This window comes from Eurytemora carolleeae, unplaced genomic scaffold, assembly GCF_000591075.1.
Source record: "Eurytemora carolleeae unplaced genomic scaffold, Eaff_2.0 scaffold304, whole genome shotgun sequence".
NCBI lineage: Eukaryota > Metazoa > Arthropoda > Copepoda > Calanoida > Temoridae > Eurytemora > Eurytemora carolleeae.
The window spans coordinates 265,097-284,754 of NW_019396345.1; the positions used below are offsets into that span (position 1 = coordinate 265,097).

The 19,658-nt window shown below is 34.5% G+C and overlaps 2 protein-coding genes across 2 annotated transcripts; one reads left to right on the forward strand and one right to left on the reverse strand.

The window, feature by feature from the left end:
* The first annotated feature begins 908 nt into the window (after positions 1–908).
* Positions 909–5,065, forward strand: LOC111701407 (uncharacterized). Its single transcript, XM_023472689.1, has 5 exons — positions 909–1,326; positions 1,395–1,484; positions 2,332–2,433; positions 3,492–3,640; positions 4,846–5,065. Exons 1-5 carry the CDS (start codon positions 1,265–1,267, stop codon positions 4,908–4,910), a joined length of 468 nt encoding a protein of 155 aa, XP_023328457.1. The 5' UTR covers positions 909–1,264; the 3' UTR covers positions 4,911–5,065.
* A 1,383-nt stretch (positions 5,066–6,448) lies between these two features.
* On the reverse strand, positions 6,449–19,154 carry LOC111701398 (kelch domain-containing protein 8A). Its single transcript, XM_023472675.1, has 11 exons — positions 19,088–19,154; positions 18,930–18,978; positions 17,862–17,930; positions 12,860–12,910; positions 11,511–11,523; positions 11,303–11,428; positions 10,167–10,262; positions 9,388–9,507; positions 9,043–9,147; positions 8,529–8,614; positions 6,449–6,630 (listed from the first exon to the last, which is right to left on the reverse strand). Exons 1-11 carry the CDS (start codon positions 19,142–19,144, stop codon positions 6,521–6,523), a joined length of 882 nt encoding a protein of 293 aa, XP_023328443.1. The 5' UTR covers positions 19,145–19,154; the 3' UTR covers positions 6,449–6,520.
* Positions 19,155–19,658: the final 504 nt, after the last annotated feature.

Sequence of the window (19,658 nt, forward strand, 5' to 3'; positions counted from 1 at the left end):
TCCCCTTTTTTCTTTTTTTTTTCTTTACAGTTTCTTAACTTGAAATTGCAATACATATTGGAAATTTTGCAGATTATTAAAGTAGAGCCCAAGGGCATTCTAAAAGTGTATAAAATGTTAAAGAATTGCATCACAATAAGGAAATAAGGCAGTGCAGTATTAGTTTCATCTAACTCTGTCTGCATCACGTGACCAGTATACTCGACTTCCATTGGAGGGAGTTCTGGTCACCTGATACGGACGTATATCTTACATATATAAGTTTTGGTAAAATTTTGGCACAGTTTCTCGAGACAGGAACATCAGATAGATGTCTTATAGGTATCGTTCAACGACTGAGATTCTCAGGTTTCTGCCTATACCCCCTTTCATTTTTCCTTTACAGTCCCTTTAAGGGAAATCATATCTTATCCATTCTGAAAAAAGAAAAGCTTGTAATGGTACTGATGTGAATTGGACATGCCACTCTAAAAGGAAGGCTTACTTGAGAATACGTACAAATTATGCAAAAAAAATAGTTTCAAAACCACTTTAAACAAAAAATACAGAAATATATCGTAAAATCGAAGCTATAAGTAAATCATCATAATTACTTTATGTAAACCAGTTTTTAGATTTCTATCATTGTCCTAATTAAAGCCCTATTCTTTGTGGGCATCACTGTAAATTTTTACTGCCATATACAGTAAAATGCAAAACAAAAGTCGTCTTTATCAAGACTTTTAACTAGGTACTGTCATGAATATGAAAATTGTGATATATATATATATATGAAAATTAGAGATATTTGCTTAACCTTTTAAAATACAAAATGTTTTATTTTTTTTTATTTATTTTTTTTTTATTGAAACAAAGACGACTTTCGAAATGGCTTAACACTGGTTCTTACTCTATATATTCCATGTCCCGCGAAAAGGAGAGACATGAAGTTTGCTAATTTTAATGTTAATTATATTCTGCAAATGTGTACTATATACTTTGCGCGATGCAAAACTGTAGCTTATTGTAAATTTCGTGGATTTCATAAATATTACTGATATGTCCGCCCAATATTACTGATATGTCCGCCCAATATTACTGATATGTCCGCCCAATATTACTGATATGTCCGCCCAATATTACTGATGTGTCCGCCCAATATGAGAACTCTTGTAAGTCTTAAATATTTTATTCAAAATACATTGCATTTTTTTAAACGCTTGCTCAGATCCACGAAATTATTGAGAACGTTTTTTCGCATTTTCTATAAACGAATTTTTAGAAAATGAAGTTATTGCTGCTAACCCTCTTTACTCTCGGTGTATCAGGATCTGAAGAAAATGACAGGTTAAAAAATAATATTTTAAAAACTTTTTATTTTATTTTAATTTAATCCTTGAAGTTTTCAATTTTAGGAAGGGAAAACTATTTTTAGTAACTTCTACCACATCTACCACAGTCTCAACAACAACATCTATTTTGCAGACAACAACAACATGTTTTGCGTAAGATTTTTTCCAACTAATTTTATACTATGTAAATTTAACAAACATTGGTATTTTTTAGGTAATTCATAGGCAGTTTGTAATTTGAATTAACGGATAACAGAATTAATAAAATTTCCGTTAATTTCCCTAAACATTGAGGTTAATTTAATAACCTGTTTGTAAAGGGACCGTTCACTTATTTGGGTAATTTCAGGGTAAACTAAACAGCCTAATTGCCGTTGATTGGTATAAGTCTTACTTTTCGAAGACAACTGTGGCCGGAGAAAAAAGCCGATTTTTCGTTTAGAATTCGAGCGGAAACATATGGTACCTATGTCAGAAAAAGTATATTAGATATTTTTCAGCAACGGCAGCCCATTAAAATTAAAATTTATCCTATTTTAATTTCATTTTTAAAAACGTTAGTTTTTGCTGAATGAACCATTTTATTGAAAAAATGAACGAAATAGATGAAAAATAAACGAATATTTTGAGAACGTACTCCATCATTTTTTTGTACGATGAAAAAAAAGACTAACGAAATGGGTTGTTCATGAACGATGAATGAACAAAATGAAATAATGCGTCTAATGCGCCAATGTCTAGTCAAGTGACCCTCCATGTAAATATGTCAATGCCCTATTTGAAATTATTCCTACAGTATAGACATGTGTAAATCACTTTGGAAGAGAAACCACAATGGAAAATAATAATAATTATAAACATTGATATTAAATTCATACTTGATCTGACAACGCTTTAAAGGCTATACCATTGTGAATTGGGCACGGGCATTGCCATCTTTGCTCGCAGTTCAATAAATGGAGCTTGACATTGTTGTTGAAATTATAAATCTTCTTTTAAGAGTGACAGCTGCTAGACAAGCTTGTAGAAAAAGGAGAATGATACTGAGCAATGATCCTATTACAAATGCGGAGGATACTATTGAAATTAGCAGAGTTGAAAGGTAATAGGATAATAAAAGGAAACACCCCATCTCATGGTCAACATTTCTTATCGACTTAAACTATTGATTTCAGCACTCCACACATAAAGGTACTGAGTTTTAGCCACAAATTCTCATTTTCAAATCGCTATATCGTTGTAACCTGATGGTGTTAACCTTTGATATTTCAAACTATTATTATTTGATCTAAAACAATTCATAGTTTAAAATATCTAAGGTCTCTGACATTGAAATGCAAAGATATAGGGATTAGAAAATCAGAGTTTATGACAAAAACTCAATTCCTTTCGCTAGAAGAGTATCATTCATTTGGCGTACAGTCCCGTTTTGTCTCATATAGTCTGTAATTGTACTGTACTGCTTGCCCTGGCTAATTGAAATTCGGCCCGGTACATGAAATAAACTGGTCTAGCCATGGTGACATGTGTTCTGTTTCTTTTATTTGAATTTAATCGTGTTTTGGTTTATAATTTTACACTCTTTAGCCAAACAGAGCTGTCTTTTTATCTTTTTCATTTATAACACATTTACCGTCAAAAGAACATATAATAGAAAAAAGGCGAAAAATTTGTGTTTAATAGATCAGATTGGGATTGTTATTCACATACCATTTTTTGGGGTTGCTATAGGACTGAGCTATAGGAGTGTAAGAGAGGGGTTTTGAGGTTTATGGAAGAAAATAATATTTCCTGAGCTGAAAACTTTAGAATGGTGGATTTTGAGATTAATGTTTGATCCTCTCTTTTTCCTATTATTGAGACTAACTTAATCTTGTACTTTTATAATGAAAAGTGTATAAAATTCAATCAATCAGAGTCGCGAATATGAAGCCGATAAATTTGAAATTTTGCGCACCATTTAAGATTAAATACAGAAATGGGAGGAACTCTCTAATTTAGTAAAACCGGTTTTTGATTTTTCTCTACTATATACAGAAAAGAACGGTTTAAGAAGAAAATCAAAAGTGTGTCCATTGGATACTCAGATTAAGTAATCGGGATTAAGGATATCTCATTCTAAAGTTTTCAGCTCTGAATAAATGTATTTACTGTATACAGGAATGTTGATGACACTGTTGAAGTTGACAACATTGAGTCAGGAACTCCCAAGGACGGAGCGAAGCGGGATGCTAAATTCTTCTGGTACTACATGACCACAACAACTACCAGTACATCAACCTCAACATCAACATCACTTAGTTTTACAGGTAAATATTTAACCTTGCATTTAATATTTCAATTCCATATAAATAAAATCTCATGGTAGTGTGTCTACATCTGGTTATGTGCATTCCGTTGGTTTGTTTTTGGATCGTTTTTTGCCTTTAATTTTGTCTATAGTGTAGGAAAAGCAATTTATGTTTATTTTGAACATGATCTCTTCTCACATTATGATCTCTTCTCACATTATGATCTCTTCTCACAGTATGATCTCTTCTCACATTATGATCTTTATATAGCATAAATATGTGAAGTACACCTGCAGTATGGAAACAGTACAACAAAATGGCCGTTTTACACTTTTTTCTAGTAAATTTTCCCTCTAATATATATTCTATTCTCTTTGACCTTAACCCTATCTCTGCTGGGGTACTTGAAAACCAGGATATGCTGAGGGGGAGAGTCAATTTGACCCCACCTCTAAATCCCATGTTTGATGTCCAAATATGACAAATGATACAGCATTGGAAAGCTCTTGTGCTCTACTTTTAGAATCTGCAAAAATTTTTGCAAATTTGCAAAAATTGAATTTTTTATCGCAAAATCCAGTTATATAGTAAAAATGTTTGCAAAAAAAATGTGTCCAAAAAATAAAAAAATATACATTTTTGAAAAGCCCTTGACTATGCCATTTCAAATATGCAAAAGTTTTTGCAAAATTTTAAATAACCTGATTAAGAATCAAGAAAAACTAAAAATGTGCAAATTTCCTTTGACAGGTTGTTTGCAAAAAATTTGCAATTTTTTTTCGTAAAACTTGTGCTATTGGTTTCCTTATGTCAAAGGCTTTCCAAAAAGCTAAATTTTATCAAAAACTGACAAGTGGAAGTGGGTCAAAACAAAGATTTAGTTTGTTACAGGAAAAAGCAGTCATTCAGGCAGTGTGCCTGAGGACTCAGGCAGTTTGTATTAAAGCCTGGTTTTAGGCCTGAAGGGAGGGCTTTGGGAATGTAGGAAAAGTCAGAAAATTTCAACAGCCTCAGACCAATACTTTTTGAGTTATGTAAAAAAACTACAGGGGGGGGGGTCAAATTGACTCAACTGCACTACCTAGTACCTATACACCTTATTTTGTTTCTTATTTTGAACCTAAGGATCGAAATCTCCTAACATTTAGCCTCTGAGCACAATCAAATTAATATGAAAAAGGGGAAAATATATTTTGAAACTATTTTCATCGATATTATTTCAGCCACATACCTCATCACTCTGTCTGGATGCACTCCTGCTGGCGCCACCTTCACTGTATGCGGATAAAAATGGAACTTATTTGAAGCAAGCAACTCCTGTACTGCTTGCGGATAAACACGGAACTAATTTACTGTCACGGGTTGAGTTATAATCCTTTTTAGTTGCTTTGTTAATTGTTGAAATCCTTTTGTGTTGAAATATATATTTGTCAGTTGGAATAATTGATTGTGAATACCAAGTTGGCTGTAATTTTGGTGGGTAAAAGATTAGAATTTGAAACTAAAAAAACAGGAATAATTTCACTATGAGGGGATCATTCATTTGGCGTACTGTCCCGGTTTACCTGTTTTTGTACTGTACAGATTTTCTATCCCTTGCAGATGCAACAATTATGTAAAAAAAGTCGTTTAAAATGTAATTGAATCTATTTAACATAATCAGATATTTTTTAATTTGATGTTTAAGACCTAAATAGAGTACCCTTACATTATTTCACGCCTGGACACTTTATCACGTGACACCGGGACATGAAATGAACTAAAGTTTACAGTGTTTAGCGACTACATTTTTAGCCTTACATTTATGGATTCTCCAGCTGTGCAACTTTTTATTTCTTTGCCAAATATCTAAATCTTTAACAGACATTTGTTGCATTGATCCATACATTTCAACTAAACATACACATATTTAGAAATATAATATTTCGGCTGCGGGGAGAGGGGGGGCGTCAGAGGGTGTTCAAATTTTGTTACTTTTCTAACTTAAACATGTCACTCCAATTAGGGTCAAAGCAGGGCTGTTATACCTACTGCCTGAGTTCTCAGGCATACTGCCTGAATGCTTTATTTTACCTTAACCTGACTGAATCTATATTTAGACCTACTTCTGGTTATTGGATTTTGACTTTTTATAGCTCTGTGGAAAGCCTTGAACAAAAGAAAGCAGATTGCACATTTTCTGAGAGAAATTTAGCATAGATTTTTGGACAGATGCCTTCAAAGAGAGTTTGCATATTTTCAGTTTTCCTTGAAAACAAATTTAGTTTTTTAAAATGTTGCAAATATCTTTGCATATTTGAATTCGTCGTGATAAGGGCTTTTTAAAAATGTATAATTTATCATATTTCGCGCACTTTTGGTTTTTGCACATGTTTTGTCTAATAACTTGAAATTGCAATTTTTAGAAATTTTGCATATTCGCAAATTCTTTTGCAGATTTTAAAAGGGCTTTCCAAAAGTGTTTAAAATTTTGGGTAAACCCGTCGTCAGCCTGAATAGGGTTTTACCTCACAATTTGTTTTGAAATGCATGGTAAGGATAAGACTGCAAAGACGACCGGAAACACTTGCAATATGACGATTCCAAATTTAAATTACGTCTTCTGCCTTGAATATAGTATTTAATGGCTTATTTACTGATTGGGAAAAGAAAGAAGCCAGTTTACAGTTGCAGAGAATTCTGAAAAGAACATTTAGTATAAATTTACTACAGTCGCCTTTGAAGGCTCATCTTTTGTGGTTAACCCTGTAGTCTGTATAGAATATAAAACTGCGTTTAAAGTATTTTAGATTTTGTCGTATTTAACCTAGTTGAAAAAATTGTATCTTAAAAAAATAAGTTTATTCTATAAAAACCTACAGGACAATTTAAACTCAATTATTTATTTCCATGATACCCCTAATTGCATGGCAGGATGACTGAGGCATGTTCACCATGGAAATATTTTATAGATTCTTCCTTCCACTCTTCTCCATTATACCGTTCTAGACTACCCTCACCCCTATATCCTGAAACATATATAGAGAAAACAGTAAAGAGACAGTTAGCGTAATTTGACCTTCCATTTAATGATGGTAATACCTTACAACACTAGCCTTTAATCTGATCAAAAATGTTTTTTTGGATTTAAAAGTGTTTAATTCTGATGATTTCCCCATTGGTTTTTATAAGCAAGAAGGACTGCTCAAAGTCAAATCACTTCTGCAGAGACACTGAAAATGTAAAAAAAATGAAAGAAACAAAGTATATCTTATTTATACTTGATCAGACAAAGGTTGGGTGCTGTTGTGAATCGAACATTGTCATCTTTGCATGGAGGCTCCCATTGAAATTACACAAACATAATAACGTCTGTGGAAGCTGCAACGCCTCCTGAACCGTCAAACCTCACCACCTAGAAATCATGATGTCTCAAGAAGAGGAGACAACTACGCTACATTGATATCTCTAAATCCCTGCACAATATAAATGTGCACCATACCTTGCTATACCTTGATTATTTGAGAGAAATGAAGAGGTTAAACATTAATCTCTCTCCAATGTTCTAGTCAGTAGCGCAGAACTAATGTTCTACGTGAGTCTAGTTCTTAAGCTTAATGCGTCCTTGTTACAATTGAAATTAAATGCTTCTCCAAAAAGCTTTTTTAAATTTAACATTTCTTGATTTTGATGCCTGCTATCGCCACTTTGGCTGTGTAGATTATTAACTACATAGAGAAAAGAACATGCAGGAAGGAACCATCAATTTTCCTCGCCAGTATGTACCTCAAATATATCGTTTTACACAATTACGTCGGCTATTTAGCATCAAGACGATATATTTTAACTAGTGTAATGTCATACTAACGACGAACTTTCAATGTTCTCTGTCAGTACAATCGTAGTTTTTTCCATATTGCATTCATTGACATTATACCATTGTTACATAAAAACTTTATGATGCTTGCTCAACAGATTTTCCTCATTAAATGCTCCGGTTATATGCAGATGAATCTCAAAAAAATCCTTGTCAACGACTAACTATAAGCAATTTATTCTCTACACTCTTCAATTTGTATGTCTTGCAGGATCCAAGTATCCGTAAATCCAAATTTCTAATTAAAGGAAAAATAAAAAACCATAAAATGTATCCGTACGATTTTCTTTTATTTAATTTAAGAATATATGTACACAATATTATCGTAAAACATTTGTATTTAATACATGTTAACAATTTTGTACAATTAATATAATCTCGATACGGAGATAATAAATATTTAGATCTCAAAAGAAATTACACAAACAGTGAAACGCCAATTATCAGCGGAAAACACACAAAAATTAAGATTAAAATAATAAAATTAGAATGAAACCTTTTGAACCTTAAAATCTGGATTTACTGTTAAATTGTTGATAAAAAAATGTATGTCTAAATCTTATGGTTACAAATGAAGTATCAAAGATAATTGAAAAATTCCATTAATGAAACAAAATAATTGTTAAGTTAGTTAGTTAAAAACAAACAGTTACTTTTGAGCCTATCTGTTATATAATATAATATTAAAGGGACTCTATGCGTAATTTCAAGTGACCCTCCTCCACACAAAGATGGCATTTTCTGATTCACAACGGCACTCTTAAAAGCTTTGTCTTATCAAGTATGAATTATAGATTATATGCATGTTTTTGTTTCTTTAAACTGTTTATTTTCAAGTGTGGTTTCTCTGCAAAAGTGACTTGTGCGTTTCTTGGTTATGAGAAGCAATGGAGAAATTCACTGAAATAACCACTTTTAAGTCAGGAAAAACATTTTTAATCAGATTAATGTTTCAAGGATGCCGTGCATGGAGGGTCACTTCAAATTACGCTAAACAGTATTGGACAGTCTTTAGAACGAACGAAATAAAAAACCGTATGGCCTCTGTACCTGCAAACACTACAAGCTCCTCCTCTAGAACATGCATGGTGAGGTAACCTCTAGGTCTGAGTAGATGAGGCCCTGTCCTCCAGGTGCTGATGGAGATTGAGTAAAGATGGGCATCGTTTTTTTGAACAAACAAAATTTTTCGTGAAAGAGGGGTCATTCAGAAAAAAACAAACGATAGCCGAACAAAATGGATATCACAGAGAAAAGATCGAATAAAATTTATTTTCTAACTGAACTAACGAATCATTTTTCACTGATTGAAGGATTATTTCTAACAAACTACCAAAAAACGATAGTTTTTACTAAACGAATGATTTTTAAAATAAAATTTTGAAAAAAGATAGTTTTTTATACTGAACAAAAAATTTTTAATGAACGAACGATTTTTCTGAACAACTGTTCAGTGAGAAAACGAACGATTTTATTGAACAAACGATTTTATTGAACGATTTTCCAGTGAGAATACGAACGCAATGAATGCAAAAAGAAACAAAATGGAAAAAGTGAAACTTGCCCATCTCTAGTTGTGAGGATTTCAACAGTATCCAGAGGACTACCACGATTGTATCCTCCAACTGCCCAGATCTCTTCCTTGAAATACGAACAAGCAAAGGACATCCTAAATAATCAAGTTTTAAATATTATTTATAACTAATTGGTAACCTAGCTTTAGCTGTAAAATATGATAAATCGGTCAAGGGGTTTATGAGTTATATAATCGGACATAAAAACAAACCAAGATTACATACTCTATATGTATTAATAATAAACCTATTTAAAACACCAGCAAATATAAGAATAAAATATGAAGTTTGAACAAATAAAATATAGATGACAAATATGACTGTAAAAACAATACCTTGGAGTAGGCATTGATGGTAGTTCTGTAATGAATCCTTCAGATAAATCATATATTTCCACTAATGAGAGTAGCTGGTAGTTAGAGTCCCCTCCCCCCAGCATTATTACCTCATTTCCACTAGATCAATAATATTTCAGAGATATTACTGAAAGTCCAGAGATAGCTAAACCTAGGTCCGAATTTAATGAATTTGAGTCGCGTCTCAAATCCGCCCAAAACCGCTGTCAATTGAGCACCAGCTAAAATCTTGAAACATTAAATACGATATTAAGTGGAACCAACTATATTTGAGCCGCGTCTCAAATTTAAGCCGGATCACATTTATTTTAGGCGTAAAATACATCAAATTCAAGAATTAAATTCCTTCATTTTCAAAGTTTGTCTGTTGAACATCAAATTCAAATTCCTAGATTTAGCTAAATATCTCAAGGTAAGGGGGTCTAACAGAAACAATAAACAAAACTAACGATAAATGTTATTTTTCTTATTTAATTCTCTGAATGATCCAAATCGTTTTTCATCATTTTTTTTAAAACGACACCATCATTCACGCAAAATTTCGTTTCTTCTCAAAAAGACAACTAAGATTTTGAATGGCAGGCTGTACGTCTGAGAACTCATGATCGTAAATCGTTTACAATTTTAAGCTTGGTGTGTTAAATGTAAAAACACACACACAAGGGGGTGGGGCTTAAATAACCCCCCCCTTCCTAATCATAAATGGGGTTTAAGAACTCAATGCTGTGAGAAAATGTATTAATATCCCAAAGATAAACCTGAGTGGAACAGCACAGTATCTTGCTCTAGCAGATGTCAAACCAAAGTCTAGAGTGCTCCAGGAACCATCAAAGACCTCCATAGTAGAAGTCAATCTGTTCAAAATAATCTAAGTATGCTATATATCTCCATACCTCCATACCTCCATACCTCCATACCTCCATACCTCCATACCTCCATACCTCCATACCTCCAAACCTCTATACCTCCATACCTCCAAACCTCTATACCTCCATACCTCCATACCTCCCTCCTTTCATTTCTATTTTTTTTCAAAAGTTTTAAATTCTATAGCATTCAAAAAAAGCTTTAGGACAAAATATTTTGAATTACGTTTTCTTCAAAGTCAATAATTGTTAGTCAAGATCTAAAGTATCAAAATTGTTAAGAGTGGTAAAGCAAAATGACTAATGGAGGGGGGGGGGGGCGCAATACGCCCTTCCAGCTTTTTAGGGTTGCAAAATAAAAGAACTTTCAAATATATCCATTGTGTAGAAAAATCTTGATGTTTTGAATTTTGAATTATATACAGAGTTACCCACAAAGGATAAGCATTTAACAACGATCTAACAGTCTTCAAATGTGACGATTTAAAGGTTAAATTTAGTTTTTGCTCTAGAATAAAGGTTTTTAATGTATAATAAATAATCTGGCGAAGAAAGAAAAAATTTTACCCTGAGTCGAAGAAAAAAGACTTTAATAATTTCGTACAGTCCTCTCTAAAGTCTTATCCTCATGAAGGTAACCCTGTATTATGTTAAATTTTTTACTCTGACCGGGCAGCCGTAGTACATTTGAATTTTCGAGCCGGGTCAACCTTTCCGGTCCCAGTTTGTACTGTACCTAGCTCTATGGACAGGACTATAGCCGGTGCAACAAGGTTGACGCGGTCAGACTTTATGTTTCATATAGGTTGAATTTACTTTTACTAAAGGGGCATATTTCTGTGTCTGCGTCGTGAAACAAACACTTAATTGTATACAAGAAGCAATATGTTTTACAAAGAAATCATATTTAGATATCTCATCAAAGATACATGTAAAACTAAAACAGTCTTTTTAAAGATTCAAACATAGTGCTGATTATTTTTTTCATCGATTTTTTTTTCTCGCTCTAAAAATTAAAAAAAGGTTACCCCTCCAAAGATGTTCCTCCTGCAGCAAGTATCTTGTCTCCTACAGTAGTAAACGTATAGTATGCTCTGGCCACGTTCATACCTTCAATCTCAACCCAGTCCATCCCCTCATTCTGATAGCATTTACTGAACAGAAAATATAAGTAATGGATAAATGTTTTTTTCTAAAAGTTTACTTTTTATAATATTTGATTCTTAAGAACTTTACCTCTGCGGAACTCCTATTGTTTAAGGTATGACATAGTTAGGAGCTCACTTAGTTTATTATTATTACAAACTTATTGATTAAATTTTTAGTTCTCGGCTTATTAAAACACTAGCTTAAGTGCCCGGCTTTGCCCGTGGAATTTTTTTAAAAACTCGAATTTTAAAATGTTACCCCGGAATACCTATAGCTAACATATATGTAAAAAAAGATATGTATATTTATTTTTATATATGTCAGCTATAGCTAGTCAAACGGCTGGACCGAATTGGCTGAATTTCTTTGAGTATTCTTGGGGTAACATAGTGAATCCCATATATATAAATACATAGCAAGAGTTTTTCTATAATGTCGTATTCTAAACATGGTTAACTCTATTTACCCTGACGTCTGGTTTCATGATTAGTTCAGGGGGGGGGGTCAACCTGACCCCCCCCTCTATTTTCTTATTGTGATTCAAATCTATGACATTTGATACGTTTTTGAGAAGCATTTGGGCTCTACTTAAATAATCAGCAAAAAATGGCATAGTTGCAAAAATCCAAATATTTATTGCGAAATCTAGTTATAAAACAAAAATTGGGCAAAATAAATTGCTCAAATGCAACAAATTATACATTTTTGAAAAACCCTTGACCCAACAAATTTAAATCTGCAAAAACATTTTTAAAATTGTTAAAACATTAAATGTGTATTCAAGAAAAACTGAAAATGTGCAAATTCACTTTAAGGATGTCTGTGCAAAAACATGCTTAAAATTTCTTTGCAAAAATTGTACAATCTGGTTGCTGGTTGTTATAGAGTCTCCAAAGAGCTATACAATAATGAAACCCAATGTCTGAAAGTAGGTCTAAATATAGATTTAGTCTGGTATAGGTAAAATAAGGCATATTTAGGCAGTATGTCTTAGGACTGAGGCAGTAGGTATAAAAGCCCAGCTTTTAGCCTTAAGTAATGTGTTAAATGGAAAACTCAGAAAATTTGAACCTCCTAGCTCAAATATTTTTTGAGTTATCGCAAAAAAGACAATAAAAAACTTATGACTCTACATTCTATAATGATATTTGGATATATTTTCAAAAAATCGTACTCAACCCTTTGAAGCTGCGAACATATCAGCAGCTTTCTTTTCGTGCAGACCAATGATGAAGCTTTACAACTGTCATCGATTTTTAAATTAATTTCACGACGACTTTTCATGCTCTCTTTCTATGTATTCATATATGTGAGATTGTCTGGAGGCTAAAAAAATTAGATATTTTTTCTCATAAATTCACAAGCAACGCCGGGTACTTTAGCTAGTGAACTAATGTAATTAAACGAAGTGTCAACTCCTAAGGTTTATATCATACCACCATCAGTTCCCCCGCAGTAAACTATTTTTTCGTTCAAAACTGCAGCTCCTGTAACATTAAACCAATATATATTTTTTTTAATCACTATTCGAAACAAACTTATCTTATTTCTTATCAACCAGAGGTCTTCGCAAATGAGAGATCGCGAAAATAAAAAAATATTATTACTAGTCATGAATTCAGTACCTAATTACTTAAATTTCATTTCAGCATAATGCTATCTTACAAAAGTTTTCCTGATAATCTTACAACCTGATAATCTAGTATATGCTAAAAGTTCAGGGAAACAACTCATATTATCAAATATTCAGCGAGACGGTTTTACAATTTATTATTATTATTTTATACGAACACTAATAAAATGAGAAAATACTATACGATCAATGAAAAATGAATAATTGTTGACGGTGGAAGTATGCTTAGAAAATCCCCCGTCTTCTCATCAAAAGGGTTCGTGTCGAACTAACTCTTTTCCCCCAAGCTTCGCTCCACCCTAGCCTGGATATTAACCCTAGCTCCCCAGGCCGATCAGGCCAGCTCTCCTGCACCCAGCCCTCCGAGATAACGGAACAACGGTGTCACTTGGGTTATTTTTAGATCTGTTAGCTTGTTAGAATTTTCATGTAAACACAACTAAAACCGTTNGGGCATGATACCCCTAGATAACTATGATCTCAGCGATCTTAAGATCCCTTGAATCGCTGATTGTAAAAGATCAACAAAATCACAACATTGTTACATCCCTTCCTTGATCTTTTATGATCAGAGATCTTGTCGATCACTTTCTCACGATAAGATGAGACTTTTGCACTCTTGAAGCGTCTTTTATCCATCTTTCTCCAGGGTGTAAGGTTTAGCGGAGAACTATCCGTGCTGTATTCTTGAGCTTTTAGAGCCAGTCTTGCTGAGTCGAAATAATGTCTTTACTACCCAGCGAGTGGAAGTCAGAGCTACAACTGCTCCGGCCCCAGCCATAGCTTGGCTGAGGACGTACAGGGTTGGGGCTATGGTTGTTGTTAAAAAATAACCATAGCCTCCTTGCAGACTCCACTCTGTCTCCTCTTCCGTGAACCTCTGTTTACTGGAGCCTTGTGTGCTGTCCTGGGCTAGCCCTGGGAGGATGTCCTCCGCGCTGGCCTGCCCTACTAGTACTGCCAGCATGCCCACGAAGAGCAACTGGTTTATTCTCGTACTCCTCCTTCTCTGGTGCTGATCCGCCCATTCTTGTACCTCACCATCAGGTTGACCAGCTTCCCTACGCTCTCTCCCTTCTTCATCTGAACAAAGATATCATTATTATGGTTAATCATGTAAATTGCAGGTGAACGTAACACTACTGCCCTAGGGGAAAATTTTGAAGCAAAAAGATTTTTCTCAACAATAGTGTTAAACAAGATTGGAAAAATGAAATCATCCCCACTGACTTGCCCAGGTTCTTCAACTAAGTAAACCCATGCCCCTTGCCAGGGTGAAGTGTTACAGAATTTTTCACTTTTGCAATTTTAGATTTTTGACCTGAAATTGTATTAATTCCTTCCTTAACTTTATTGCTACTTCTATCTGCTTCATCCTCTGTGTCACTCCAACTACTCTCATCTGCTCCTTGTACATAACTACTCTGATTTGCTACTCTATACTTAGTCCTGACACTACTCCTTATGCTACCACTATTTTTGATACTCCCTGTCTGCATCCATTCCAGGGATGCAGCTCTTGTCCTGGTGGAACTAGAACTCTCTCTTGATCTGCTTCTTCTTCTCAACGGTGCTGTGGAGTCTGGCCTCTGTGCCCAACTCTCCTTGAGTGCTGCTTTCAGTGACTTCAGGGATGGTGCTATTGATGACTTTGCTCCTCTCTTTGATCTGGGGTTCTCTGGTAGCTTGAACTCTGCGCTGTATCTATCTGTAGGGATTGATCTTCTGCCGGATCTTCTCCTGGTTGTTTCTGTAATGGTGCTGCCATCTAACGGCCTCAACTCTTCATCATTATCATTGGACTTTGCTGCCTGAGCAGTTTGGGGTGAAGGGGTATTTGTTTCTCCTGGTATTTCCCTTCCTTCTCTAGTATCTCGTTCTTCTTGTTCTCTGGCAGGGGTGTTTATTTCTGTAGGTTCAACATCCCCCTCCCTTGGTTCATTATTGTCTTCATTCTCTGGTCTTCTTGGTTCTGGAGTTTTTTCAGGTTCTGGCTCTGGGGCTAGGTTGGCTGCCAACCCCGTTACTCCGTCATCTTCTGCTGGTGAGTCTCGTAGCATCTCATCTAGCAGTTCATCTTCTACTTGGAAATGCTCGTTAAAAGATTCTTCAGGACTGCTAACGTTGGACCGAATTGAGCCCAGTGACTGGATAAATGACTGGAACTGGACATTTTCACTGTCTTCTGAACTTGCTGCAATGCTTGAGCCTGACAAATTCTGAGGAATTACAGGGGGTTCCGACGAGATGCTGCTGCGGTGATCCCTCCCCCGGTGATGAATTTCAGAATCGTGAGAATGAAATTCATCAACAAGGTCAGCATCGAGTTGCCTTGCTGGAAGCTCAAATTGTGACAACTCTTCTGCTAAATCTCTAATCGCTTCAGCTGTTAGTCTGGGAAGTTTGAATAGGGGGTTAACATCCTTCTGTCCCATTTTCTTTGCCAGATGAACTTTGGAACAATGGGCGACGTAGGTCCGTGGATTCTTCACTTCATACTCTTGCACCATAATCATCGCATTATTGATGATTTCCTTAACCATCACCAGCCCACTCTATTGTAATTGTAACTTCCTTGAGTTTCCTTGGGGTGGTAGGGCGGCACAGTATATGTGGTCCCCTACACATATTTCATCCTGTGGTTTCTCATAAGACCGGAATTGTCTCCTGATTCTAACATTGTCTGAAGCTCTCATGAGATCAAGGATGTAATCTAATTGTTCTTCAACTGAGTGGGGGGAGGGGTTATTATTTTGAACAAATTTCGGCAACAAAGACAAATGAGGAATATTTAATTCTCTTCCAAGAAAAATTCTGGCGGGGGAGGAATCAGTGGAATAATGTTTGGTTGCATTATAAGCCAAAATCAAAATTGGGAGGGATTTTTCCCAGTCATTTTCCCCATTTGCCTTCTTTGCTTTCAAAAGTGCCCACAAAGTTCTATGAAATCTCTCAACAGGGTTAGATTGATGATTGTGGCTAAAACCGATTTTAACGTTAACATCTAAAGCATTGAGAAGATTTTTTAACAAATTATTATCAAATTCTTTTCCTTGATCCATCCTAATTGTTGCAGGTGCTCCGTACAGGCTAATCCAGTTGGTCACAATCGCGTTCACAACTGACCGAGCTGACTTGTCTGGTAGAGGCAGGGCTGCAACATATATAGAAAATTGGTCCATAATAGAGAGGATATATTTATTTTTATTATTTGAAATAGAAATTGGACCTACCAGATCAACGCAAATTACTTCATTTAAGTTGATTGCTCGTCCGTCATGTGGATCTACTTTTTCAGGTTTACCTCTTTTCTGTGTAGACATCCAGGGCACTCCGTGACGAAGAGAGCTACATCAGCTCTCCACCCTGTATTCAGCGAGACGGTATTACAATTTATTATTATTATTTTATACGAACACTAATAAAATGAGAAAATACTATACGATCAATGAAAAATGAATAATTGTTGACGGTGGAAGTATGCTTAGAAAATCCCCCGTCTTCTCATCAAAAGGGTTTGTGTCGAACTAACTCTTTTCCCCCAAGCTTTGCTCCACCCTAGCCTGGATATTAACCCTAGCTCCCCAGGCCGATCAGGCCAGCTCTCCTGCACCCAGCCCTCCGAGATAACGGAACAACGGTGTCACTTGGGTTATTTTTAGATCTGTTAGCTTGTTAGAATTTTCATGTAAACACAACTAAAACTGTTATAATTCCAAAGTCTGCATAAGGGGTGGGGGGGGGGGGGCATGATACCCCTAGATAACTATGATCTCAGCGATCTTAAGATCCCTTGAATCGCTGATCGTAAAAGATCAACAAAATCACAACATTGTTACAATAATCTTCCTGATGATCTGGTTGTAGATGTTGTTCTTGATGCTGTGGGTTCTGTAATCTCTAATTCCACCACTTTATTCTGGACATGTTTCTTTTCTGGTTCAGCCTCTGTTCTGCATTCCGGGTCAGCCTCTATTTCTTGTTCTGACTTTTGAGAGGCTGCTGAGGCTGCTGAGGTAAACTGATCTTCAGCCATTGTTTTTTGCAAAATATTTGTAATTAAATCTTGAGCTATTCCGTCGAGGTGGACGCTGTGCTCAGGGGAACTAATTTCACTGTTGTCTGATTGATTGATTGTTCTATTAAAAGACTGGTACATCTCATTATCATCTTCTGATTCTTCTTCTTGGTTCTCTGCCAGGTCTCTGGTATATTACTTTGTCTGCTGCTGTCTGGTTGAATTACTGTTGAACTCTGTTTGCTGTTGGCTGGTGTATTTACTGTTGAACCATTAGATGAGTTGTCATCATGCCTCTGACTCCTTAGATTGGTGAGATCTTCACAGAACTCGTCCATTAGATGCTCCTCTGCTACTCTACCAGGCGAGGCATTTCCATCAGATGGTTGTAGCATTACTTCTTAGGGGAGTCTTGGGAGTCTGAAAATGGGGTTTACCTCCTTCCCACCCATCTTTTAACATAACCTTACTTTAGATCTGTGTGCCGCATACTCCATAGGGCGATTTTCATAGACTTCTTTAAAAAAATTGCCTTTAAATTTTGTAATTTAAATGAAAAATGTAAAAATGTTGTTTAAAATTCCTGGCCAGAAAATGACCTTTTTTGAAATCATGATCAACCCTTAAAATAAGAAATTTACATATGTGAAAAAACAAATTTTAGATGAAAAAACATTTGTGAAACAGATAACAATTCATAATTTAAAATTTGGAACTGCTTGAAAGTTTTTTTTAACTTTCTTTAAAAGTTTTAATATTTAGATTGTAAATCTGATAGTATAATTACCTAGTCCTGGTAGATAACCAATATCCCCTATAGCCATATCACAGGGATGCGATTCAGTTACTCCATTTTCTAAACAATATAGAGAGATGTAGTGTGTTTATCCAACATATTAGATGGCAATATTTATCAATACTATAATTTCAGATCACTTTCATTCCCCCACTTTTTTATAGAAACAAATGAAAAAAAAAATAAAAATTTATTCCCTGGAGATACCACTGTCCACAACGAAGGAATTGAGTCTTTGCCACAAAAATAGAAAAAATCTTTTTATTCTTAATTTTTTTAAAGTGTCTAAATTAACTGTTTATTATTTATTTAATCATTAATAATCATCCAAATATAAACACATCTAAACAAATTATAGAATAAGACAGCACATGCATATTTACAGTGTTAACAATGAGAAGCGAAGAAAACAATTTATTTTTAAATTGATATAGAAATGTCACGTTAATGTAATGGTCTGGTCTCCCAGAGAACTGTGACTTTCAATCACAATTTAACCTATTAAACATAATTTCGTTGGCATTTTTTTGTTGGAATTTTTTCAAACGAAACAGAGCTGAAAACTTTAGAATGGTAAATATCAAGATTAACGCTTAAACTCCTGTTTTACTAAACCCAAGATTATTTTCAAACGCATTCGATATCTAAGAATGAAATGACAATAGTCCTAAAATAAGTTTTTTCATATTAACATGATTAAATTTATATTTGTTTTTTGCTCTAAAAGCCGACTTGTGAACAGCTGACTTTAACTCGATTGGATGTTAGTTCAATCGATATAGCATTGTATTTGTAATTGTTATTAAACGTAACTTTTACACAGTAGAAATATCCAAAAAGTAGATTATAAGAAGAAAATCAAAAGTGTGTACATTGGATAATCAGATTAAGCGATCGTGACTAAGGATATCTCATTCTAAAGTTTTCAGCTCAGTATAAAGAGACAACTCCATAAGTTTGAAAATTGTTGAAAAATAGACCAACTTGTGATTGTGATATAGAAAAAAACCGAATGGATCTTGTCTGGAGTGCTGTATCCCAATTATTAAAAAAGCTTACCAATGCTTCCCCCGAGAAGTACAACAGTTGATTGAGCAGCAACAGATCCCTAAAATACATGTTAATAAAATACTAAGAGTTATTGTTAAATTCTTAAGATAAAAACGAATTTGTTTGTTTTTAAATTTCGCTGAGCATTTTCATATTTTAATAATTACCATGCTACAAGAGGCCAGATTTGCAGCAAAAATAAGAGAAGATACTGGAAAAATCATTTTTCTAGAAATCATATATGGTTAAATCCAAATAGATTCTAGTATAATAGATGACAGCTTAGAATTTGTGCACTCTCAGTACAGCTGTATTCTGACCTCACAAGTGTCAATTCAGTTTTTGTGTCCGACAAACTTATTAATAATAGTGATAATTTTAAAATAAAGCGCTTATCCTACAGTAAAATAAGTCCAATTGTATGCATTCTTTATTTCCTGTTTTTATATTTTTTATTTAATACTAGAAAACATGTCAACTAATGTGAGAAAGTTTCGTTTTCCTTGTTATATTTGACACTTGAGACATGTTTGATTGGTCCATTTCTCTGTTGCCACCTATTATACTTGATAATCTATTTGGTTAAAACTAAAATTCAAGTTTTATTCATTCATTTTAGTCTACTTTTCACTCACCAGCTCACTTAACTTTTTTTGTAGTCATTATAATTTTAAAATATTTTTTTTTGAGCTATAGATAAAAGAATTAGTAGGCAAAACTCTTATTGATTTTGAGCTT

What these genes read in the sequence shown, in the direction of transcription:
- LOC111701407 (XM_023472689.1), top strand. Translation starts at nt 1,265, where the DNA reads ATGAAGTTATTGCTGCTAACCCTCTTTACTCTCGGTGTATCAGGATCT. An exon ending in GGATCTGAAGAAAATGACAG is followed by an intron (nt 1,327 to 1,394) that starts GTTAAAAAATAA and finishes TTTCAATTTTAG; the next exon opens with GAAGGGAAAACTATTTTTAG. An exon ending in AACATCACTTAGTTTTACAG is followed by an intron (nt 3,641 to 4,845) that starts GTAAATATTTAA and finishes ATATTATTTCAG; the next exon opens with CCACATACCTCATCACTCTG.
- LOC111701398 (XM_023472675.1), bottom strand. Translation starts at nt 19,144, where the DNA reads ATGATTTTTCCAGTATCTTCTCTTATTTTTGCTGCAAATCTGGCCTCT. An exon ending in TGGTTATCTACCAGGACTAG is followed by an intron (nt 12,911 to 17,861) that starts GTAATTATACTA and finishes TTAATGTTACAG; the next exon opens with GAGCTGCAGTTTTGAACGAA. An exon ending in GGAGCTTGTAGTGTTTGCAG is followed by an intron (nt 6,631 to 8,528) that starts GTACAGAGGCCA and finishes TATATGTTTCAG; the next exon opens with GATATAGGGGTGAGGGTAGT.